The sequence below is a fragment of the Mytilus trossulus genome, chromosome 6, assembly GCF_036588685.1.
Source record: "Mytilus trossulus isolate FHL-02 chromosome 6, PNRI_Mtr1.1.1.hap1, whole genome shotgun sequence".
NCBI classification, from domain to species: Eukaryota; Metazoa; Mollusca; class Bivalvia; order Mytilida; family Mytilidae; genus Mytilus; species Mytilus trossulus.
The window spans coordinates 57954503-57980773 of NC_086378.1; the positions used below are offsets into that span (position 1 = coordinate 57954503).

Sequence of the window (26271 nt, forward strand, 5' to 3'; positions counted from 1 at the left end):
GTTTAAGTGCGTGTGTCACTGCATCAGACACATGCACCATGATTTAAGTGTCAGTCTCTTTATGTGAACATGGTGCTACACTTAAAATACATCACGTGGTGAATAAGATAGAATATCCTGAGCATTTGTTGCTACAACTACCATACTAATCAAAGACTTCATCCACTCTTGTTACAGTCTCAAGGTATTTTATTAAGGTAAGGACATAACACCCAATCATCATACTCGTTAGGAAACACCTTGAAACTATAACAACAGTGGATGTAGTGTTGAATGAGAACATAGACAAAACTGGTAGTTTGAAAGCTGCTAAAAGAAGCAAGGGCAACATTTAAGGAAAAGGGAATACACAGACAAACCCAGGATTAAAAACATCCTCAAAATTGGGAAAGTTTTCTGAGAGATGACGACAGTAAGAAAGAACTTTTAAGTTTTCATTCACAGGAGCTTGCTCAATACAATTTTGAGTACAAGGTAGTTGAAGCAACAAATGCTCAGGATGTTCAGTGTTATCCACCACTTTCAAGTTTAGCACCATGTTTACACGAAGAGACTGATACAAGAATCAAGATAGATGTGTCTGATGCAGTGAAACCTAGACTTAACTGAGTCATGACTCAAACAGTCGATACTGATGTCATTGCTGTTTCGCTATTCCGTGACATAGGGGCAGACTAACTTTGGTTTGCATTTGGTAGGGGAAAAGTATAAGATATATATCAATCAATGACCTTTCAAATGCACTAGTATGGAACGCCAAAACTGTCTTATAATGGCCATTTGACATTATATGATGTGATTTTACCCTTATGTGATGTGCATTTGTCAATATATGATGTGCACAAACCTTTATATGATGTCCAGTTGACATTATATGCTGTCCAAACATCCTTATATGATGTGCATTAACACTTTTATGATGTGCATATATACTTATATGATGTCCAAATATCATTATATGCTGTGCAAATATCCCTATATGATGTGCATATGTACTTATATGGTGTACAAATATACTTATATGATGTGCATATTTACCTATATAATGTGCATATATACTTACATGATGTGCATATATACTTATATGATGTGCATGTATACTTATATGTTGTGCTTACATCCTTATGTGATGTGCATTTATACTTATATGTCGTGCATGTATCCTTATATGATATGATTGTGTCCTTATATTATGTACAAAGAGCATTATATGTTGTACAATTGTCTTTATTTTATGTGCGTTTACCCTTATATTGTGTGCATTCATTTTTATATGATGTGATCTTATCATTATATTATGTGGTTAGACTAACTTCATTATATGGTGTCAGAACGACATTATATGATGTGCTTTCATCGTTGTTATGGTCAATGAACATGATTAAGATTAGAACGATTACTGTCTACGTCAAAACTGATTCCGATCCGCTTCTCTGAAGTTACGATAAACCCCGCTCAAATCTGTTAGTCTTGTTTGCAAAATGGATGATATTTTGAAAGATTTAAACCTTGGTACGTTAGTATCGCGTTTTAATGATGAAAAGATTACACCAGATATAGTTGGAAAATTATCGAAATATGAGTTGCAAAATTTAGGTGTAACTGATGGATCTGCAATAATGAACCTTCGTTTGAAGTGTTTAAATCATGGTTCTTCGACTATGTACCGAGCTCCTGGAATTAGGCAATTTAATATACCAGAGGATATTCTTCAATTTTTTTTGGAATGCCAGTTTACTGTTCGTGAAATAGCAAAGCTCCTATCAGCTTCCGAAAGTACAGTGTATAGAAGAATGAGACAGTGTAATTTAAAAAAAATAAACGTTTCAAACATTTCGGAGGAAGATTTGGACTTATTGATACAGGAGCTAGTGGTGGAATTTCCTCGCTGTGGCGAAAAGATGATTAAAGAACTTTTAGTCGAAAAGACAGCTATACAGGTATATTCATTCTCTCTTACTTTATTGCCACTTCATTTCATTTTATTACCTATACTAATTAACTCCCAGCCATTTTAAAAAGTATTGCTTTTAAAACAATAGATGTAACTTTCTACTTGTGCATACTAGTACCGGAATTAATGAAAGGAGATACAAAATTGACTTCGACTCGTGTCATACATTTGGTCGAATCTTTTAATATATACTAGGTAAATGTTCTTTTTGGGCGGGAGAGTAATTGTTTTGCCTCCTCTTTTTTCTAATATCTGTAACGTCTTTGCTTTCCCGTCATTTCAATTATCTATCACGTTTTTCTATCATGTCTATAGGTGGCACACTTAGGTTAATGATTCTAAGCAGTGTGATTGGACAAAAAAAACCAGTATCAATTGAACATATTTTATCAAACTGAGGGATGAATCAGGCAAAACAAACAAACGGCTATGTTACATATTTTAATTCATTTCTGAAAAGTAAAATTACAGTACTTCAGTTAACTGTGAATGTAGAATTTTTTGCCGTGTTAAAAAGTGGTAAAAAATTCTAAAAAGGCCATCATTATCCCTTATGGGCCAGGAAATACTACCATGCCACCTATACGAGTATATCTATGAGCACAAATATACTAGAAATAACTGTACTATTTTCTATCAGTGCAAAGTTAACTATCCACAGCGTTCAGTAATGGTAAGAATGACTAAAATTTGTGTTCATAAAATACACAAAAGATTTGTCCTGTCCCGAAGTACAAATACTTTTTTCTATCATTCAACTTCAACAAGACAGTAACCCACCCCATAACAGGATCATCACACAAAGATCAGAGTACTTTGGTATTCTTAATTTTATTACGGAAGTATTGAAGTGATCTCGTAAAAATCAAGAGTTCAAAATTGATATAAAGATAAGAATTGATAAGATAAAAATTGATACTTTAAATCGGATAAGCTTTACTTAATTTAAGGAACAATACCAGTAATAGCTTTTCAAAAAAGGCTAGCCGTCCCTTAGCTGATGAACATGGAAAGTGTTCTCGCTTTGCAGATATATAATTCATTCAGAATAGCCTTACGTAATATCAATCAACAAATTTTACCACACAAGTGAGGTCACACGTTATGAAGTATAATATCATTTAACGTTGTTTGTGTTTACAAAACTACAGAAGATCCGGCTATTTATAGGTTTAAGTTACCTGTTTACCAATATCATATAGGTATACGCAAAAAATATTTTAATAGGTTATGGAGCTCCTTTCTGAGATTATTTGAGGTTTTTATTTAAATGGCTGGAAAGGGCTAATCTAAATTTTAACCTTAAATTTGCATTGGTAATTTTTTGGGGTCTCTTATGGAAAGAAAAGACATCTCGAATCTGCTTAAATCTTAGTAATTCACATTTAAAGCTATTGAAGTCTTGTACGAAAATAAAAAGAGTTGTTATGGGGCAAAATATTTTGTGAAACAACAAAACAACACAAGGAAAATATTTGGCTGAAAAAACAAACTAACAAGAACAAAATCTTTTCACGGTCAAGACGTAACTCTTAATCACAGAAATGAGATATAATTACTTCTGCTAAAATCTCCTCTAAATACATTCAGTTAACACCGTTTTCGTGAAAACTCGTACTATTATCAAAACTGTTCGAATATTTAATAAAAATTGCACCCATTTGAAGATTGGATTTATCACGACAAAACAAAATGTTAATGATGCAAGTTCTGTAACTTATTCTGTTGCAAAATTCCCATTTCAAACTTGTAGTTTTTGAAAAAATGATAGAAATCTTTTAAGGATGTAAGGGGAAAATTAATAAATTAAGAAGTTAACATTGATACTATAAGCTGGTAGAGCATCAATTAAGGATAGAAATAAGCTAAAAATATTGATAGGTCATGGACCTCCTTTTCGAGATATTTGAGATTTAAATTATGGCGGGAAAAGGCTAACTCTGACTTTTACCTTATATTTGCAGTGGTAGAATAAGGTCTCAAAACAAAAGAACGAAAATTAAGAATCTTCTAAAATTTTGGTAAATGACCTTTCATGAGCTATTAAGTCTTGTATGAAAAAACAAATGGGTGTTTTGGAGCAAAGAATTTTACATTGTATTGTATGGGAAAACACCAAGGAGTCCGAACATTTGACACAAATTCCAAAACCTCACCTAAGTACATCCTTAATGATGGCTCTCTATTTAAAAGTATTAATGGGGAATAGTTTTGACACACATCTCTCAAAGAAAGAAAAAAAAACGACCTAATAATATTTGTATTTGAACTTTCTGTGATTTTTTTCTGCGACTATATTTCCTGACGAGTCATAAAGGCAAGACTATGTTATGTATCAAGTTCAACACATGATTTTATTTTAAATGTGTAGCTCATTAATACTAACACGTTAGTTGTGACCACTGTACTAGCTTAGTGTTTGTCATTTACAGAATTTGATGAAGTATTGCATTTGACCCTAATAAAAGTACGATTGATAACATAATTCATTAACATCATCAAATATGACTTTCTTCGTTAATAAACGGGGTGTACTCTGTATGTGCTTTTTAATTTGTCTCGTTTATGATTTTTGGCTGTTACAGCTAACCGACCTTCGCCATATGATATAGGGAACACGTCAGATAGGCTCATCTCTTAATAAAAGTATGCACTAGATCGGCACGACAAAATATTACTTTAGTTGCTACAATGCATGGTATCTCTTTGGAATCTGAATACTTTAACCATAAATGCTCATTATTGCAATACTTAGTTATTACATGTAGCATACATAATTACATTGTAGTTTAACTACTGTCACATGCACATTGGACGTTGTGCATGTACTGGTAGTCTGTCTGTCTCTTCTTCTTTTCTAAATATGCAAAAGACTGTCGGTCAAATTGATTATTTAATTTGAAATTAATAATTTCTTCTATTTAATTTTCTATGATCTATCTATATATTCAATTTTTAACAGGTGACAAGATCACGTATAAGAGAGAGCTTACATCGAATTGATGAAATTGGCATAAAGGACAGAAAGAAGAGACGATTGCATAGACGAATATACAACGTGGATGGTGTTAATCACATCTGGCATATTGACAGTAATCACAAGCTAATCCGATGGAATTTCATTGTGTTAGGGGGAATAGATGGTTTTAGCAGATTTGTGACTTTTCTTAATTGCCGTGACAATAATAAAGCAACAACAGTCCTCGATTCTTTCAAAACTGCTGTTGTAAATTACGGGTTACCTTTACGTGTGCGCTCAGATAAAGGACAGGAAAACTCATTAGTAGCTGATTTCATGATTAAAGAGCGCGGTCCAAACCGTGGAAGTATGATTACCGGGAAAAGCTGCCACAATCAGAGAATCGAAAGGTTGTGGAGAGACGTGTTCGAAGGGGTATTGTGCTACTATTATGATCTTTTTCATTTCATGGAAGAAGAGTGTTTTCTTGATATTTCAGATGACAACAAGATGTATGCGCTGCATCACGTTTTTTTGCCAAAAATAAATGAGAAATTGAGCGTTTGGGCACAGGCATGGGGAAAACATCGCATAAGGACTGCAAAATCGTCGCCTCTCCGATTATTTACAGCAGGAATGATAAATAATCCAACAGATTTTGATATTTTGAACATTGGAAATTATGGAACTGAGGGCAATTATGAGGACAATTTTAATGACTACGACGGTATACAAGATACAAGGCCAATTCTAGATTCCAGGGCTTTTTCAGTAAATGCAATTTGTCAAGAAGAACTTAACTTACATTGCCCCAGTAATTGGGCATCTTCATATTATGGAATCGATATTTATCACCAAGCAGTACAAATTATTGAGAGGAATTCTTAATTGTAAAATCAATGCTTGCAACTTTTCTGTTTAAGAAACGTGTCGTGCTTCAAATTTGTTTTCAAGTCTTTTAACATTCAGATTGATTAAAAAAAGAAGCACTACTTGAGTTCGTAAAAACAAACTGAGTAAAACAGTTTACAATTTGTATTTGTATTCTATATTCCTTTTCTTTTACAATTCGGTTCAATATAGAATGTATTAAATAAGGAGATGTGGTTGATTGCACATGAGACAAAAATTCAGCCACCGATATGAAAAATGGGAAACAATTCAAACCAGAAATTTACGGTCTACTAAAAAAAGAAAAGTTACGAAAAACAAATATGACACACACCAACGACAACCACTGCACCACAGATTGCTGACTTGCGACATGCAAATTAGGTATATGGGTGATTTAAAACAAGTTTATGAGCGCTCTACCGTCCTCTGACCTGGGACAGTTATTTAACAGTACAATATAAAACAAACTAAAATTTAGTTGCCTTGGTTAAACTCAAAAAACGTACTCGCAGTTACTGAAAACTATCTAAAAGCCAGTTACAAATGAAATAATAATCCATGCGTTTTCTCCAAGTCTTGAGTTTGAAAATAATTTTTTTTAATATTTAACACTTTACAACCCTAAATTACATACTGAAAATTCAAAATTACACACTTAGATTTTAAAAAGATACACGGAGATGAAATAAATAGAAAAAAGACACACGTAGAAGTATAAATAGATGTAAATATATTCTGAGGCGAATGCTTCTTGTATACGTTTCTTTTATAGATAGATTTCTCATAAAACCATGCAAGTACAAAGGTTACAGAGAAGTTTTATAAGTATAGATAGAACAACCTACTCAAACACGCCTGGGCCTAAAAATGTGTACTCCACTTTCTTTTTTGATGAGATTATCAAGAGTCAGAGATGCAAACTGATGTTTTTAGAAAAAATCTGGTCTTTCTTTTAAGATTATCGGCGGTATTTATGCAAAAAAAAAATCCACGAGAATCGACTGTTTCTAGGTACCGTACTATAGCTTAAAAGTTTACATACACACCAACGCTGAATTTGATAATATATGTAAAAACACATACAATAGATGCATTTACTCCGATATGAGGCACATTCATTAAACTTTTAAAGCCCACAGTATTAGGTGTAAACAATTCAAATTTACTTATCTCGCCTTTCTTACATTATTCTCTAACAAAGAACTTCTTTTTTTTGTGTTTTAATTTTAACTGTGTATCCGCCTACAGAAGAGTTTTGTAGCTCAATGACATTGGCCTATTCCTATTGTTACAGTAGTATATATAATAGGCATTAAATGTCACTGCATTTTTCTCTTTGAACAGTTTGTTCAAGTGGTTTTTTTTTAAATTTTGATAAAAATGTTCACTATTTGGTTATATTTTGTGAAAGTAAAAGGGTATTTTCTTGCTCTTTTAGTCAGGACAGTTTTTTTTCTATACGTTGAATCAATTATTTGTTTTTATTAAACATTTAACGCCATATTAAAAATGTACGAGTTGTGTCCCCTAGGTGTCAGATTCAGTATGATATGAGCGCATAAAAAGTTCACACAAATGTCGGTGGGTAACTACAAAATTCCGTGCGAATTTTTCAGTTACTTCATCTCAGTTTGTAATTTTCAGTTATCAGTGTTTAATTTTTAATTTGCATTGCGTAATTTTCAGTCTTTTTAATCGCAGTGTGTTTTTGTGAAATATTTCCGAGTTCAATGTCTAACTCTCAGCGTGTTTTTAAATCTCAAAATGTCGAAATTTTTCGATAGAATAGTGTTAACATAGTTTTGACGAGAGTGACTTGCGATAGAATAAGGTAGGAGAATACAAAGTACACCACTAATTCATGGTCCCATTGCTTTCTATGTTAAATTCCTCTGTTTCAAGCAGGCACATCTCCTTTGTTTTAAGTTAAAATGAAGTGGCAATCATTGCATTTCAAAGCAATTGCATACTTTATGATGTCTTGTACTGAAAAAAATCAACATAATGGCATATAAGAAAGAACTGGTTCCCGGAACTTCGGATGTACCAAAACAGGTACTTTAGATCTGATAAACAGACAACATTTACCCTCTTTTTTAAATTTAGTGCAGTTTTTTTAATATTTAAAATTAAAAGTCCAAAAGTGTTCTACAATGATCACCAGTCCTCAAGCTGTCATGTGATAACAAAAATACCTAAATATTCTACATATTTCAAAACTTACACTCATGCGTAGGAACTATCTTTGTGTTAAATATGTACTACTTTCTGGTATGTGCTTTATGGCCGGGGCCGAATTAGTGGTGTAACACCTACAGATATAGTTTACAGCAGGGCTTCAAACTTTGTGATGGTTTTGAGCTTACGGGGATTTCGCCTCCTACCCAGAGGTCCTCTGCCCTGGGGTGGCTGAGACTCGGTGGGGGCATTGGCTTCAAAACTCTCACCGAGTTTGAAGCCAATGACCCCCACCGAGTCTCAGCCACCCCAGGGCAGAGGACCTCTGGGTAGGACCGAGTTTTGAAGCCAATGCCCCCACCGAGTCTCAGCCACCCCAGGGCAGAGGACCTCTGGGTAGGAGGCGAAATCCCCGAAAGATCACGCGATGATTGCAGCTTCCCAGTGGTGAATTTTTCATTGCTATGTAGCAAAATTCTAATAAAACCTTCATATGAGTATATCTCCCAGTTGATGTGATATAATCATTTTTTTCCATCATGATTTCCTTGAATGAAGTCGCTCCTTACAAGGGACCAAGAGTTCAAAGCGGTGAAATTGAAATCATCCCTTTTCAAGCAAATTTCCTATAGTCATCACGAGTTAGTTGGTTTCTTTCTACTCATACACGACGGATGTCACATGCGGAATGTTAAATGCTTACTATTCTGTAGACCAGGGTTGGCTTTTCGCCTTCGTTTTCAGATGGGGTTCAAATTGCCTTCTGTAGTTATCTATGAAGCCTTTCATGTACTGTTTTATAGTTTCGACCATTTTCTTCTTTTGAAATGGGTTGTCTTTTTATGCCCCACCTACGATAGTAGAGGGGCATTATGTTTTCTGGTCTGTGCCTCCGTTCGTTGGTCCGTCCGTCTGTGCGTCCGTCCCCATTTAGGTTAAAGTTTTTGGTCAAGGTAGTTTTCGATGAAGTTGAAGTCCAATCAACTTGAAACTTAGTAAACATGTGCCCTATGATAATATGATCTTTTTAATTTAAATGCCAAATTAGAGTTTTGACCCAAATTTTACGGTTCACTGAACATAGAAAATGATAGTGCAAAGTTCAGGTTAAAGTTTTTGGTCAAGGTATTTTTTGATAAAGTAGAAGTCCAATCAACTTGAAACTTAGTGTACATGTTCCCTTTGATAACATCATTCTAATTTTAATGCCAAATTAGAGAATTTATTCCAATTTGATAGTGCCAGTGGGGCATCCGTGTACTGTGGACACATTCTTGTTTTTCAAGTGATGAGTTTGTATACAACTTTGAGATTTTCAGTCTCTCATTAAATTTCTTTTTTCAAGGTGATTTCATTGTCCTGATTTAGAATTTAATTGTCTTTTGATATAGAGAATAATGTCCGAAACCAGATACTTTAGAATATGGTTAAATGGAGATGATATCATGGTAAATCAATCTATCATAAAAAAATAAGCCAAACCTTATAAAAATAGTGAAAAAGCAAGTTCTTTAACAAGTATTTTAACTTCATATAATTTTCACACCTTCATACGAGAACATTTCGATATTGGACGCATGACATAACTTATTTGCATAGATGCACAGGTGCATGTGACATACGAAATAAAAGCAACACATATTATATCACAGGAGATACTCAATTGCTTTAAAAAGTATCCTAAGTAGAATATTCACTGTAGATTGAAAGTTTGACAAAATGTATGCATGTGCCTGTCTGTCCCAAGTCAGGAGCCTTTAATTCAGTGGTTGTCGTTTGTTTATGTGTTACATATTTGTTTTATGTACATTTATTTATTTATATAAGGCAATAGTTTTTTTCGTTTGAAATGTTTTACATTGTCAGATCCGGGCCTTTTATGGCTGACTATGCGGTGTATGGGTTTTGCTCATGGTTGAAGGCCCGCGTACGATGACCTATATTTGTTAATTTCTGTGTCATTTTGTTCTCTCGTGGAGAGTTGTCTTATTGGCAATCATACCACATCTTCTTTTTGATATGTGAGGTAAAACAAGAACATAGATTTCAATGAAACCCCATCTTAAAAGTTTAATAAAACTCGGTCCACGTGAAGATTCAGAAGAAATAATTCTTTTCTCTCTACAGTGTTAAGTAAAAACAATCATATGCCTGAAATTTTAGAGTCAAGAGCAATGGCTCTATAGTTTAACAAAATATAAGCATGGGAACAAGCTTCATACATGAGTTACAAAATAATGAAACTAATTGTTCAATCTTCAAAGTAAAACACAAGACTTCATACAATCTTAGACGTCATTAACAAATTTCTAACCATAATTATAGTCCTGATACAATTATAATATATGAACACTTCCATGCTTAAGATAAATGTCTTAGATAGAACAGTTTTTCATTTACTGCTGTTTAGAACTGATTCAAGGAACTGTCATTTTTGACATATATATAATATACAATACTGGAATGTATTGACTCCTGTTCAATCAAGCTAAGGGAAATTACAAACACTCAAATCATATTTGAAGTACATAATTTTTTAAAATCTGTCTTAATATCTTTCTAATAGTATAAACACATGTTCTATACGAGGAGCAGTGTTTTCTATTTCTGCTAGTAATTAACAAAATACACATAATGTAATTGAACTCAAGATCTGACTACTGTAATCCATAGTAAGCATTGCAGAAAGCGTAATCGAAAAAGTTAAACAAGACATCTTCTTCAGGAAGCTTCCCTCCATTCTCTGGAACTGTTAGCATTAGTCGGTTGATGCACGTATTGCCTGTGGGTAGATGTGATTTACGCTCTGAAAAATGTAGACTTGGGTGCAATGTAAACCCTAATATTGGTTCCTCTTCCACACTGGTTGCAAATTTCAGAACTTTGGCTAAGTTAACATCGCCCCTTCTTCCACCTTAAACAAAATAAATTCATATTATGGGAGATGTGAATCGAAAATCTGAAATATAGTAAGGTTCATACAAGCCTATACTAGATGCACAGTACCTCCATAGGATTCATTTAAAAATTGTTCTTCGATAGCAAAAGTGGTTGATACTCGGCAACAGATGAACTTAAACCGTGCTTTTTTGGGCCCTACATATTTTGATTCGTACATTGCTCAAAATATATATGGGATGATTCGAAAATTGATGTTACAGACACTTTGAAAAGATTGAATTGATACGCCTTTGTGCATGTGTTACATAGCGGTCAAAGGGTTTTGATGAAGTAGAATAACCACTGGATTATTCTTTTTGCATGGTATAAAAACTTCATTAGTATGTCTTATGGACTGGACAATCTATTTGTTTAGCTCCTCTCATTTTTTTATAATCTGATATTATTTTGTTTTTCACAGTAAATTTCGCGTTTTTCTGTGTCATATTAATGTAAATATACCAGATGTACATTGTAACATGTATTTTCTCTGTGCTATCAAATCCTATTTCACTATCAACAGCGGGTTCTGATAACTTTAAACAAGTATATTGGTTTATTAGTGATCGACGTGAATAGGTCCTGTACCTAAGTACCTATGTCAATTATAGGAGTTTAAAAACTACTGAAGCGACACTTGGACTCGTACCAAATGAGTATTCCATTACGTTTACTATAAGTCATAAATCGGGTATTATTAAATCTAATACTTACTAGCAGCTTCTCTTAAATATTTAAGAAATTTAGAATAGACTTTTTTTTCGGCTTTCGTTCGATTTGACCCCTCTGCAGCAAACTCAGGCTTCAATAAAGTTGTTATTTTCTTGAAAGTGATCGGGGTTGGTTGAATTGGTGTGAACAAGTGGATTAATGAGGGTAAACTTCTGACCAACTGAAAAGAAAAAAAACAAGAGAGTAAATTGGTGCACGCACCACATTTTTGGGCCGGTAATATGGAGGTTTTTGGTATAAAAAAAAGTGCATAGTATAATCTGTATATTGAGATGACTCAAATCTTAAATTGCCAGAACTGGTTCATTCGAATAACTAGTAGTTATTTGATAATGCTATAAGATGTTATTTTATATTGTGCAGTTGATGAAATCGAATATATTTTAATTGAAGCTAATGAAAAGGAATATCATCGAATTCATTTTCACGAGTTGATTTCGAAACTCAGCACTATCAAAAATGCATATACTGACAAAATATTTGTATTCCTCATCTCAGATATGGATTTAAACGCAGCCTTTCATCTCATTTGTTCATCCATGAACATTGTGTGAAAGACAACATATTTTTAGGACCCTCGATTCTGACTATTAAAGACTCATCTCCTGATAAAATATCATTCTTTCTTTACGAGTTGTATCTCAGATATGAACCCTATCATAAACCTTTAATCAGTCACTCATTTGTGAAATGTAGGTCAAGACTACCCTATTTTTATCAGTATCTCTTGTTTTTTAAGGCACATCTATGAACAAAATATCAAAAACTTATTACTAAGTCTTATACTAGAATATATATTTGCTAAGAGGCCAGTTGAAGGACACCTCCGGGAGCGGGAATTTCTCGCTGTATTGAAGACCAGTTGGTGACCTTCTGCTCAGTGTTGTCTGCTCTATGGTCGGGTTGCTGTCTCTTTGACACATTCCCCATTTCAATTCTCAATTTTATAGCTGTACCTGATAAAATCCCAAAGAATCAAGACCCCTGCGAAGGTCTTTTACAAATTGCCTTGGTTCCTCCGTTTCAAAAAGTTCTTCTATCAGATCTGTTGTCATGATTCGTGGTAGAGCTCCATTCTGAAGGATGCTGAGAGCTAGAACAGAAGCAGAAAGATAAATATAGGATACATTGTATATTAAAATACAGAGTAGTTGAGACTGTTATTTAAAAATAACATTTTTCAATTATTTCGTTATCTTGCTTTATGTTCCAAGCTTAAATATAATACATGATAAGTGTGTTTATACCCTTTAAAATAATACCCAAGAATTAAGTAAGAGATATATTGGGTGTTACCATGAGATGTCATACAGGTGTAGTTGCCGCAGAGATTTCTGGACACGTACATTCTGCGTGTGACTGATATCCGAACTTATTACGTATAGATACGCAAATATTATCGAGTGCAAAATTTCATTACTTACTTATGAAAATATGTTTTAAAAAAACATTTATAAGTAGTTCATATAAAAATGTTTTGTCGAGAAATATATAAATATCTATACGAATGAATGAGAAGACCGCTCTTCCTCCCACAATAAATTTCGACTTACAAAATTTAATCAGTCAGCAAAAAAAATTGATCCGAAACTAATTACGAGCTAAGTAATCTAGATAATAGATATAGCGAGAAGAACATATGCATAATCTAGTGAGAAATAATTACCAAATATCTTCCCAATAACCTCATAATCTTTTGACCACTCCTTAACTGGATCAAAATACTTCTGTTTGATATCTCTCATTAGAATTGCAAAAAATTCCTTTCGTGGTCCACCCAAATCAACTGCACCCTAAAATAGAGATTTTTTTTTGTAAATATTGCATTGGAAGAGCCCGACATTGAAAACATTAAATGTTACTATCTAACCAAATGTTAAGATGTGGTCACATCTATAGCGACGGTCACACCTTACCGGATAGCACGAACGGACGCCTAACGGATGAAAACAAAAGTTGTCCGTTGACAAAAAAGTTATCCGTAGAGAGTCCGTTAATGGACTGACCGAATAAAACGGACGTGTAACGGATCATGCATAACGGACACACACCGGATATGCAACGTACGAGAAACGGACACGTTCCGGACTGAACGGATGTCGAACATACATCCAACGGACGAGTAACGCATAAAACGGACACCTAACGGAAGCGTACCGGATAAAATGAATGAACAAGATATCCGGAAAAACCAAAGGCGACAATGATAATAAATGTAAATCGCATAAATATTCAAATGTTTCTGGTTATGGTTTATTCTTTAAAATTCCGCCAAAATGCAGTGTCTGGCCTGAATAAGAACTGCTTGATTGTGAAGACGTGACTTTACTCTAAGATCGATTATGAATGATAAGAATTCATGAACCTTAAGAAATCTGACATACCAATAATTGGCATTTCAGACGCGAAATTTTTAATTTGCATTTATCCGTTTCATATCCGTTTTATCCGTTAAACGTCCGGTAGAAGTCCGTTTCTCATCCGTTCGACATCCGTTAAACGTCCGGTAGAAGTCCGTTGGTGAATTAATCTTCCAGACGTCCCACGGACACGTAACGGTTACAAAACGGAAACGAAACGGACGAGTATCGTATAAAACGAACGCATAACGGATGTTCAACGGACATTTTATCCGTTGGACGTCCGTTCAAAGTTTTGAACATGCTAAAAAAATTCCAACGGACAGAACGGACGTCGACGGATAAAACGTACGCTTAACGGACATGCAACGGATATGGTCGGACGTCTAACGGATAAAAACGGACGTCTAACGGACATGAACGGATTGAAAAAAAGTTATCCGTTAGGCGTTCGTTCGAGCTATCCGGTAAGGTGTGACCGAGGCTTAACTGGTTTTGGTTTGTTTCTCAAAATGTCGCCAAAGGGTAAAGTGTCTGGCCTGAAAAAGAGCTACAGGTTAGTATTTGCTAATCATTTTCATAGAAGCAGATGCATATGTGTTTTCCTCGCATAGGATTTCCATGGATATCTGCCATCTTTACCACTTTATCGACATCATTTTTATAACGTTTCAAAACATTTAATGTGCACAAATCATTTTTAACTAACTGTAAACAAATTTATGTTGTATAGTTCTTAGAAAGAAAGTGAAAAACAGAAGAAGATGAATATAAAAGATTTAATAACGACGACAGATGTAATACATAGTAGGTTATATATATAAGTGAAAGTGAACAATTGAAAGCCCAGCTCCTGCTGGAGTAGGAAGGGACTACATCGGTACATGACTAAGTAACATTAATGTAAACCATTATTTATCCTGGTATATTGATGATTTGGACAAATTTGATCTGGCGGTCAATGCCACCGTCTTTAATGGTAAACGTTGTGACGTAAATGCCAAAAATAAGTTAAGAAGTTTAAACGACATATTTTGGTTAAAACATTGTACATGGAATATTCATATCAAGTAAATTTTGAATAATTTCACTGCTACAGAAGAGTGGGTTCATACTCCGTTCGGGGAAGAACCTAGGATGAACTTTATCAATAGCTGGGGATAAATCTCAGACTAAATACTTTTCTTTTGTGTTTCAAAATTAACAATGGTATAATTTATAGGCTTTGTTTAATATATTGCCTCATCTTGTCATAAACATTTTGCATGGGCTACATTGCATATGGTATACTAGTAATTGAAATTAATGATACAAGTATAAAACTATACCTCCTCATAAAACTGTACTTGCAAAGTCAATCTAAGATCTGTAAGGGCAGTTATCTCTTCAAAAGCCGATTGCAACAAAGTATCCCTATCAACCAAAATAAAATTGGTTTCACCATCATTAGTTGTGGCATCATCTGAAAGATCCAGGTCTCGGCCACAAACAATTTTCTCTTGTATGTGCCGAAGAATGTCAACAGGATCTGTTACCTTATGTTCGGTACAGAAATCTATGCAAGAGTTTATTGTTCGCTTCAATAGATCTTCAGTCTGTCCCGTCATTTCAGTAGTGGTTTCATTATTATTTCTAGCTAAATGCAAAGGTGGAAGATCTTCATCTGAATTGTCAACCGAATCAAATTCTGTTGGAAGGTTAAAACTAGATGTGCTTTGTATTTCTGCAAAAGGTTCTGTTGACTGTACATTTTGTACATTATCATCACAATCCTTCAAATGATCTCTAAGATCTGTTATCAGAATATCTTTTTCGCAAAATCTGCATTTTTCTTTTATTTCCGATGTATTTGCAATCTGGACAACGGGACTTGCACTCATTGATAAGTTTGCTTGAATTGGTCGTATGTAAATTTTAGATTGACCACCAATTATTGACCTCAAACTTTCTGGTGTATATTTACTAGATATGATTTCTAGTAATCTGCAATTGCTTTGGCATCGTAGAAGCTCAAACCCACCACAATCTCGCAACTTGTTGAATCCTTCCTCGCTAAATAGTTTTTTTGTGAAGAGCTCTTCACTATCATCTAAGCAAAATTGTATTTTCTTGTTTCCCAAGCCTGCTCTTTTCAGCACCACCTTTTCTTCTCCGGTAGGCGTTTTAATGGCGTCTCTGTTGGACAGACAGACGAACTCACAAGTCCATGTCCTGGGTTTTTTATTCTTCTGCCTGCTACTAGTGGTAGCAGTAAATCTGGACCTAGATGGTCTAAACAATGAAATTCTTTCTTCAAGATTCTGTGCAATTCTATCTTCACCTCTCTGTGGGCGAGTATGTGCTAAAAAATAATTAAATATCTCACAGTGATACCTATGGCATTTTTTTCTTACCTACAGTATGAGATAAGTCACAATAAAATTAACAAACGATGAGGTCGATTTGGGGTTGCGTCTTTTTTTTTTTTCTTTTCTGGAAAACAGCAAAACACAGTCGTTCGAGCTCTCTGAAGAAATGACGCAAATTTGGAGGCAATCTAGCAACACATTTCTTAAAATTAAAATTCAAATAAAGAATTGTTGATGTTAATATTTGGTTTGTTTGTTTTGTACAATACGGAATTATTTGCATTGCTATTCCGAAGCCATGACCAATTTCCCCTTGATTCTTTTCATTCGATTAGATAGGCTAACCATGTTTTAAAGAACCCGGTAGATGCTCATTATAGTACATGAAATTACGTCACATTATCTATTTTTATACCTTGAACAGGTATTCCTATAAAAAACAAGGCCAAGGCTATTGTTTTTTGTCGAGCCTGCATTTTTTGTTGCAGAAAGCTCGACATAGGGATAGTGATCCGGCGGCGGCGGCGGTGTTAGCTCACTTCTTAAAAGCTTAATATTTTAGAAGGTAGAAGACCTGGATGCTTCATACTTTGTATATAGATGCCTCATGTTACGAACTTTCCGTCAGTCAACTGTCCAATGTTCTTGACCTCATTTTCATGGTTCAGTAACTACTTGAAAAAAAAAGTTCAATTTTTTTGTAATGTTAAATTCTCTCTTATTATAAGTAACTGGATAACTATATTTGGTAAGTGCGTACTTTGCAAGGTCCTCATGACATTCAGATAATTTTCACTTGACCTCGACCTCATTTCATGGATCAGTGAACAAGGTTAAGTTTTCGTGGTCAAGTCCATATCTCAGATACAATAAGCAATGGGTCTTGTATATTCGGTGTATGGAAGGACCGTAAGGTGTACATGTCCAACTGGCAGGTGACATATGACCTTGACCTCATTTTCATGGTTCAGTGGTTATAGTTAAGTTTTTGTGTTTTGGTCTGTTTTTCTTAAACTATATGCAATAGGTCTACTATAATTGGTGTATGGAATGATTGTAAGGTGTACATGTCTAGCTGACAGGTGTCATTTGACTTTGACCTCATTTTCATGGTTCAGCAGTCAAAGTTAAATTTTTTAGTTTTGGTCTATTTTTCTAATACTTTATGCATTAGGTCAACCATATTTGGTGTATGGAAATATTTTATGATCTATATGTCAGTTACGCAGGTTTTATTTGACCTTGACCTCATTTTCACGGTCCATTGTTAGCTGTACATGTCTGCCTGGCATGGTTCATCTGACCTTGACCTCATTTTCATGGTTCATTGATCAATGTTTCATTTTCTTGGTTAATGTTGAGTTTATGTGACAGTTGTAATAAAGCTTTATATTTAGGTCTATCAAGATAGTATCAAGGATTAGTAAAGAAGGCGAGACATTTCAGTGTGTGCACTCTTGTTTTATATTGATTTTTTTTTAAATTGTCAATAAGCCATATAGTATCGAACAAATTCAAATGGGATGCTGTTTTTCTTATTTTGAATATATGTATAAAATTGAGAATGGAAATGGGGAATGTGTCAAAGAGACAACAACTCGACCAAATAAAAAACAACATAATTGTATAATTTAGTTACTTTAGAACAAAATCGAAAATTATGAATAAAATTGAGAATGGGAATGGGGAATGTATCAAAGAGACAACAACTCGACCATAGAAAAAACAACAGCGGTAGGCCACCAACGGGTCTTCAATCTAACGATAAATTCCCGCACCCGGAGGTGTCCTTCAGCTGGTACCTAAACAAATATATACTAGTTCAGTGGTAATGAACGCCATACTAATTTCCAAATTGTACACAAGAAACTTAAATTCAAATAATACAAGACTGACAAAGGCCAGAGGCTCCTGACTTGGGACAGGCGCAAAAATGCGGCGGGGTTAAACATGTTTGTGAGATCTCAACCCTCCCCTATACCTCTAACCAATGTAGAAAAGTAAACGCATTAGGAATGTTTAACAATACGCACATTAAAATTCAGTTCAAGAGAAGTCCAGGGTGTTGTTCAGCTTAGATTTTTTTTAAATCTTGTCCAAAGTTGGGGTCGGGCACCCTACCCCATCCTTACGGAAATGTGAATAAAAAATGTTCTACGGCAATAATTTTTTCGCCACTAGGTGCAATGTGAAGCTGAATAGCTAAGGTCTACTTGAGAAAAATCAAGGGTGTAGTTCGGCTTCGATTTTTTTTAAAATTTGGTCCAAAGTTGGGGTCGGGCACCCCACCCTTACGGAAATATAAATAAAAAATGTTCTACGGCAATACTTTTTTTGCCACTAGGTGCAATGTGAAGCTGAATAGTTAAGGTCTACTTGAGAAAAATCCAGGGTGTTGTTCGGCTAAGATTTTTTTTAAATCTGGTCCAAAGTTGGGGTCGGCACCCTACCCCTCCCTTACGGAAATATAAATAAAGAATGTTCTACGGTAATACTTTTTTTGCCACTAGGTGCGATGTGAAGCTGAATAGCTAAGGTCTACTTGAAAAAAAAATCAAGGGTGTGGTTCGGCTTAGATTTTTTTTTTAATTTGGTCCAAAGTTGGGGTCGGGCACCCTATCCCACCCTTACGGAAATATAAATAAAACATGTTCTATGGTAATACTTTTTTCGCCACTAGGTGAGATGTGAAGCTGAATAGCTAAGGTCTACTTGAGAAAAAATCAAGGGTGTGGTTCGGCTTAGATTTTTTTATTTTGGTTCAAAGTTGGGGTCGGGCACCCTAACCCACCCTAACGGAAATGTAAATAAAAATGATCTACGGCAATACTTTTTTCGCCACTAGGTGCGATGTGAAGCTGAATAGCTAAGGTCTACTTGAGAAAAATCCAGGGTGTTGTTCAGCTTAGTTTTTTTTTTAATCTGGTCCAAAGTTGGGGTCGGGCACCCTACCCCACCCTTACGGAAATGTGAATAAAAAATGTTTTACGGCAATACTTTTTTCGCCACTAGATGCAATGTGAAGCTGAATAGCTAATGTCTACTTGAGAAAAAATCAAGGGCGTGGTTCGGCTTAGATTTTTTTTTTAATTTGGTCCAAAGTTGGGGTCGGGCACCCTATCTCACCCTTACGGAAATGTAAATAAAAAATGTTCTACGGCAATACTTTTTTCGCCACTAGGTGCAATGTGAAGATGAATAGTTAAGGTCTACTTGAGAAAATTTCAATGGTGTAGTTCGGCTTAGATTTTTTTTTAATTTGGTCCAAAGTTGGGGTCGGGCACCCTACCCCATCCTTACGGAAATATAAATAAAAAATGTTCTACGGTAATACTTTTTCACAACTAGGTGCAATGTGAAGCTGAATAGCTAAGGTCTAATTGAGAAAAAATCAAGGGTGTGGTTCGGCTTAGATTTTTTTTAATTTGGTCCAAAGTTGGGGTCGGGCACCATACCCCACCCTTACGGAAATGTAAATAAAAAATGTTCTACGGCAATACTTTTTTCGCCACTAGGTGCGATGTGAAGCTGAATAGCTAAGTTCTACTTGAGAAAAATCCAGGGTGTTGTTCGGCTTAGATTTTTTTTTAAATCTGGTCCAAAGTTGGGGTCGGGCACCCTACCCAACCCTGACGGAAATGTAAATAAAAAATGTTCTACGGCAATAATTTTTTCGCCACTAGGTGCGATGTGATGCTGAATAGCTAAGGTCTACTTGAGAAAAAATCAAGGGTGTAGTTCGGCTTAGATTTTTTTTTAAATTTGGTCCAAAGTTGGGGTCGGGCACCCTACCCCACCCTTACGGAAATATAAATAAAAAATGTTCTACGGCAATACTTTTTTTGCCACTAGGTGCAATGTGAAGCTGAATAGCTAAGGTCTACTTGAGAAAAAATCAAGGGTGTGGTTCGGCTTAATTTTTTTTTAATTTGGTCCAAAGTTGGGGTCGGGCACCCATAGAAGATATGGTTTGGTGCCAATGAGACAACTATCTGCAAGAAACCAAAATAACACAGATTTACAAACTATGGGTCGCCGTACGGCCTTCAACAACAGGCAAAGCCTATTTCGCATAGTCGGCTATAAAAGGACCCGAAATGATAATGTAAAACAAATAGTCAAAACAGAAAATTAACAAAGTCCGTATCATCGTATGCGTAACTTAGTTGCTCACCAGAGGAACACTACGCAAGCGTTTAAACGCGCGTTGTATAAGTTTGAAGTACGCCGAAATGCAAAGGTATACGCTTGGTGAACGCTTTTACCTCAGGAAATTTTAATTAAGAATTGAATGCTTTTTTTTGTAAATTTATTGGGGTGTAAAAGCGTTGACCAAGTACATTTAATATGAAGCGCGGAAGCGCTTCATACTAAAAATGTGCACACGGTCAACGCTTTTACAACCCTATAAAGGTACCAAAAAAAACATTCAATACTTATAATTACATTTTTACCTATAGGATCATGAAAACACGCCTTTTATCAAGTTTTTATTTCATTTTTCTGTGCACTTTATTGTGGGACCTCGTGTCATCATAAATGAAAAGTTGCATTGTGTAATGCAATTGATTAAGGAATATCACGAGGTTGCTAGTTAGCCAATCAGAATAACGTATTATAATGAAACATACATCAAATGCAATTATTGGAACATAAAAAAAAATCATTCAGCTGAAGCATTTGTCAAGCGTATACCTGTAAACTGCACGCACATAATATACACGCTACAAGAGCGTTGAAAACGCTACAGATAAGTTTGAGACACGTTAAGGGCACATTGCATACAAAAATACTCGTCTCCTTAAAGCCTTCATTCAGGAGAAGTCCGATACGGGTGAAACTCATCAAACCTACAGAAGATATTACACCCTCTCCAACCATGCAGCATGGGACAAGACATAGAAGCACTGGAATGCTCCCATTATTTTGAGCTGTACAAGATCTACTAAAATATCCCACCTGCCTCAAAGGTGCATAGGATCGACCATGGTCCAGCACTAATGATACAAGTATCAATCAGAGTTTCAATGACGTGGGAGTAAGTATTCAAAGGCCACCGAGCGGCCTCCAACAATAAAAAAAAAACTATTTATAATTAGTCGGCTATTAAATGCCCCGACCATTAAGATTTAAAAACAAAAATCAAACAAAACTAAACAGCCTTATTGATAACGAAATAATTAACGAAATAAAACTTGACCGACATGAACTATGAACAACAACCACTGTACTCATATTCCTAGCTTAAGAATGGGCATTGGCACATAAACAATGTGGTGGCCATAAACTCAACCCTCCCATATGAACCAAACCTAGGACAGCACATCGCAAGAAAAAACTGTAAAATATCAGTTGCAATTCGCGTCCCTAAAGATATGGGTACGGTGCACAATAATCACTTACATAAAACAATAGAAACAAATCACTGGAATAAAAGTACTTGCACTTACCGAAAGCTATTCCAAAGCTAGTGAAAAAGTAGACGAACCAGTGGACATAGACGGACTGGTAAACATGTAAACAGACGGATGAATGTGACAGACTTATTGACATACATTCACATATAGACAGACCTGCAGTTGGGAATGTAGAAAGACTAGGGGAAACGCATAGGTACGCTTCACGCACACCCAATACACGCTTTAAGCTCGTTGTGCACACGATACAGATATGATTGACAGGCTGAATGCATCAACATTACTAACGTATTGGTAGCGTGCATGATTTTTTTTACCATGGCCGACGTACGTCGGAGCTATATAGTCCATCAGCCAGTTCTCAAAAGCGCGCTAGTTAAGGAGTTTGTGTTACACCCCAGGGTACCGCGATTTTTTTTGATAGAATTCAACTTCATTATCTTATTGATAAATTACAAGGTGTTAGACTAGAAAAAAAGTGTCCAAAAGAGGATTAAAAACGTCCCTTCCAATGGTCCCCTCATTTAGCACTCACGACTAAGTAATTTGTAATTAATTTTTTTAATATAAAGCGATTAAAAAAAATTAAAGTATATGTTTAAACCACTAAAAGAGATACAAAACTTATCATATTAAGTGTAACTCGGAAGATTTTTTGTTTAAAATGAAATGTTTTTTGCATTACAAACAGTCCGATTTTTTGGGTTCAAATTAAGGCATATTTTCACCTTTTATAAAGAAATTCGTTCTACAATTACCCGTTTTAGCTAATTAAACTCGAGAATTAATCATTATGCAATGTTTAAATCATTTGCAGTATTTATATATTGTCTAAAATATGAATCATTTAATAAAATATATGTACGTGTAAATACTCGTGAAAAACCGGAAATCATCAAATTACCGTCTTTGATTCAGTATACAACATGTACAATGTATTCACACATAAGCATTATCAATTTTCAACTGAAAAACCCATTTAATTATCGATTTATGATGTTTTTGTGAAACAAATTATTTTATAAAGTGAATGTGTAACGAAATATGTATGAAAAAAAAATACAAATTAAGGTGATTTTGTTTGCGTTCAGAAAAGGTGCACTCTATCGAACTCAATAAAGGTGTGCTTGATAACATTTTGTGTTGTAGCTATGAAGTGATTGACTTAAGATTGTTAAGTCATTCAATAGACAAACAACGCTTTGAACGAACCTCAAATAGTCAGTTGTGGGATTTGGCAATACTTTTTACTCTCTAAGGTTTCTTAGAGATACAAAAAAATGGCTTTGTTGGTTTCAGTTTAAATAAAGATTCTGATAAACGTTGGTTGCTAAATGCACATGAAAGAGCTTCAGTACCATTAAAATGTCGAAACTTGGTAGGAATGGTTTACCCTGAAACATCCGTCCAAAAAGAACTCAGAAAACTCGAATGAAGCGAGACGAATCTGATGTTTTGAAATTGTTTCAGACACTGCAGAGCTGGCCAATTCCATTATAACATCTGAGCAGTAAAATGGCTTGTTCTCGGGTTCTGTTGCTTCTTCGGAACTAATGTGCAACCTTCTTAACGCGTATGAAAAGGGAAAATTTGCTTCAGAAATTTTCATTACGGAACGGCTTATTTAAAAGTCAACCGATATCTTCAAAACACTCAAAAGAAAATCATTGCTTACAATTAAAAAAAAAAAAAAGGAAATAAAAGGCAAGCAATTAATGGCTGATAAGAACAACAAAACATTGAGAGCAGATGAAAAAATGTCGCCTGCTTGTTATAGCCCAGACAAAATAGTTGGTTATGCGATAGGTTCTCCAGTTTGATTTAGGTCCTCTTACAATGTCTCTTGCAAACTTTGATTGTACTCATGTAATGAAAAATTAAAACCTGTCCTGAGTGGTATTTTAGAAAAGGCTCTTTCATTAGGAAAGCATTTGGTTATTTGATGACATGGCAGTTTTTCAAACAACTACTAGGATACCAAGCACTTTTTTCGATTTGGCAATTGTTATTTTAAAAACCATCCTTTTTGTTTCAAAAAGTGGTCCCTCATTGATTTTGTCACTGAATAGTATCGCACAATATTCATAACGAAATTAGAACGGCAGGTCCTTGGAAGGGCAAATCATTACGATAAGTTCTAAACCATCAGTCACAATCGTGTTCTTGGGAATGGAAGAAAATTTTGTTAGTTGGGAGGGAAGCAAAGTTGCTTTTGTTGAATTCTTTTGTTTTAAAAGAGTAAAGAATCCTATAGATTTACACTTGAATGTATTGATTTATTTGTATCAAATGGAAGTATGTGCCACAAAATATATGTTGAAAATGAAACAGGAAGAAGCCGATGAAAAAATTATTCTTAATAATATGCAAAAACATGCAAATGACAAAGGTTACGACTCCATTGTTAAAAAACCTTCTGACACTGTTGTGGAAGTATTGGCTTACTATTTTCACAGTTGCATATCAATTCTAACATGATTTTAAGTCTGACAGATGCATCCCCCAAATGCAGATTATTAAATGTGCAATCAATGTGTGCAAATTTGGTGAGAATGTTTGTAGAAAACTGCCCGGATTTCGCGCCAATACCGGTCGTTCTTCAGTAAGTTTGTCTGGTAAAGAAAAAAAGCAATGCATTCGGCTTTTAACACGTTATGTTGAGTTTTCAGAAGGTATATTCCATCATGATGAAACCTTGGAAGAGGTTGGCGAAGAGTTGTCAAAACACTCGAGAGGTTTTTGTGTTCTATATATGGGACAATACCCCTAATGCGCCTTGAAATGAGGAACACAAAAGTCACGTGTAAACAAAAAATCTCTGTGTAGTGATATTTGACACATTTCTATGATAAACAAATAACTGAGCTGAACCATTAGTGTTAATTTCGAAAATAAGGGAACACAGAATAAATGTGTAAAAACCATGGAGCTATGAAATGTGTTCAAAGTATTAAAATTTCAAAGAACTTATTGTGTTAAAATTGGGATTTTTTACCATGAGGAGCGACATCGCAAAAGGATACTCGGGGTTTGCTAAATTACGGAAAAATGAATCACACTTCGTACCCCGAAAATTTAACCACATATGTAAAAATGTCTCAGCTTCGAAACAAGCCATCATACATATACAAGTTTACGATATGGGCTGAGCAACAGAAGAAAACGTTACCATTACGGCCTATGGAATAACAATTGCGCATATTGCCCCATCTTGTGAGGAAGGATCCAGAGATGTCTTAAGCTAATTTCACCTTGTACACCACAGAAAATTGTTAAAATGATGGTTAGTAGTTTTTTATTTATACCTAGTTATCATAAATGATTTCAGATAAATATTATTGATAAAGAACAGCAAAAATTCAATAAAATTTTCACTTTTAAATGCATTACTGGCACGGGGCTGAACACTTTTTTTAGGCACAGTCATAACTTTGTTTACCCCCGAGAGATCCGAAATGAATTGTTTATTCAATTGAAAGAGGCAAGAAAAAACTTACATGTAATATAAATAAATTGTAAGTAAACATGACACAATATAGTCTTTGTTATGCAATTATCACTCTGGTCTACAGGAATAGCTTATAATCAAGGGAGATAACACACTTCACACGAGTAAAGTGAGATACATCATACATGTGCTTTTATCCAATGATTTGACCCTGGTCAGTAGATATCATATGCAAATAAACAGAAAAAAAACATGTACATGTATTAAGAAAATCACGAATTACTATTGTTAATGCACACGAGCAAAACACAAGATATTGTCATTTCTCAGTGAAAAAGGGGGAGGGTCAAACCTTCTTGAACACAATATTGCTATTCAACAACATGTATTAAGCTAGTTAGCTACTACTCATTGCTTCTAATATAAACAGTTTAAATGAAGGTGGCTAAGCCACAAGGGAGAAGCATTTTTCTTTCTTTGTGATAAAATTTTCAAGAATTAGATTTTTCTCTCTCAATAATACTTATGTATTTAAATTAAATGATAACACAGTTTGAGTTAATTTTTTTTGTCTTATTTCAGTTCCAGACATATCATTACTTTTAAATATGAGATGACAAAACTAAAGGTTTTAAAAAGTCCTGAATAACTGGTAAGCATTTTGATTTATTAGGTAAGCTCTAAATTATTTATTTATGGTATTTGTGCAAATGAAATTACAGTCGGTATGTTAAAAATATGCTTATATGAAAACTGTTGCTATGGTCTTGCTATTAAATGAAAAGGCTTGGTTACTGGTCTTTTCGACTCAACATTTCGAGTTAAATCTTGCGTCAACTGATTCTCATGTAACACTGCAAACTCTATTTAGCACTATTTTGATCTGTCATTATTTAATGACGCCATAATACGTGTGATGTCACAATGTTTCCTTTAATACCTCATGTGGATTTCTCACTGATAAAGGGTTTTCACTGAAATACATGTAAAAAGCCTTTTTTTCTCAAATAGAATTATGTGAATGGACAAGTTTTGAAAATT

At 34.7% G+C, this 26271-nt stretch overlaps 2 protein-coding genes across 2 annotated transcripts; one reads left to right on the plus strand and one right to left on the minus strand.

Moving 5' to 3' along the window:
- Window positions 1–1481: 1481 nt before the first annotated feature.
- LOC134722847 (uncharacterized) lies at window positions 1482–5801 on the plus strand. The gene is made up of 2 exons (XM_063586477.1): window positions 1482–1940; window positions 4917–5801. The coding sequence occupies exons 1-2, from the start codon at window positions 1482–1484 to the stop codon at window positions 5799–5801; spliced, it is 1344 nt and encodes a 447-aa protein (XP_063442547.1).
- A 4736-nt stretch (window positions 5802–10537) lies between these two features.
- Window positions 10538–15879, minus strand: LOC134723586 (uncharacterized). The gene is made up of 5 exons (XM_063587158.1): window positions 15346–15879; window positions 13324–13450; window positions 12614–12750; window positions 11640–11817; window positions 10538–10899 (listed from the first exon to the last, which is right to left on the minus strand). Exons 1-5 carry the CDS (start codon window positions 15622–15624, stop codon window positions 10643–10645), a joined length of 978 nt encoding a protein of 325 aa, XP_063443228.1. The 5' UTR covers window positions 15625–15879; the 3' UTR covers window positions 10538–10642.
- Between the last annotated feature and the right edge of the window lie 10392 nt (window positions 15880–26271).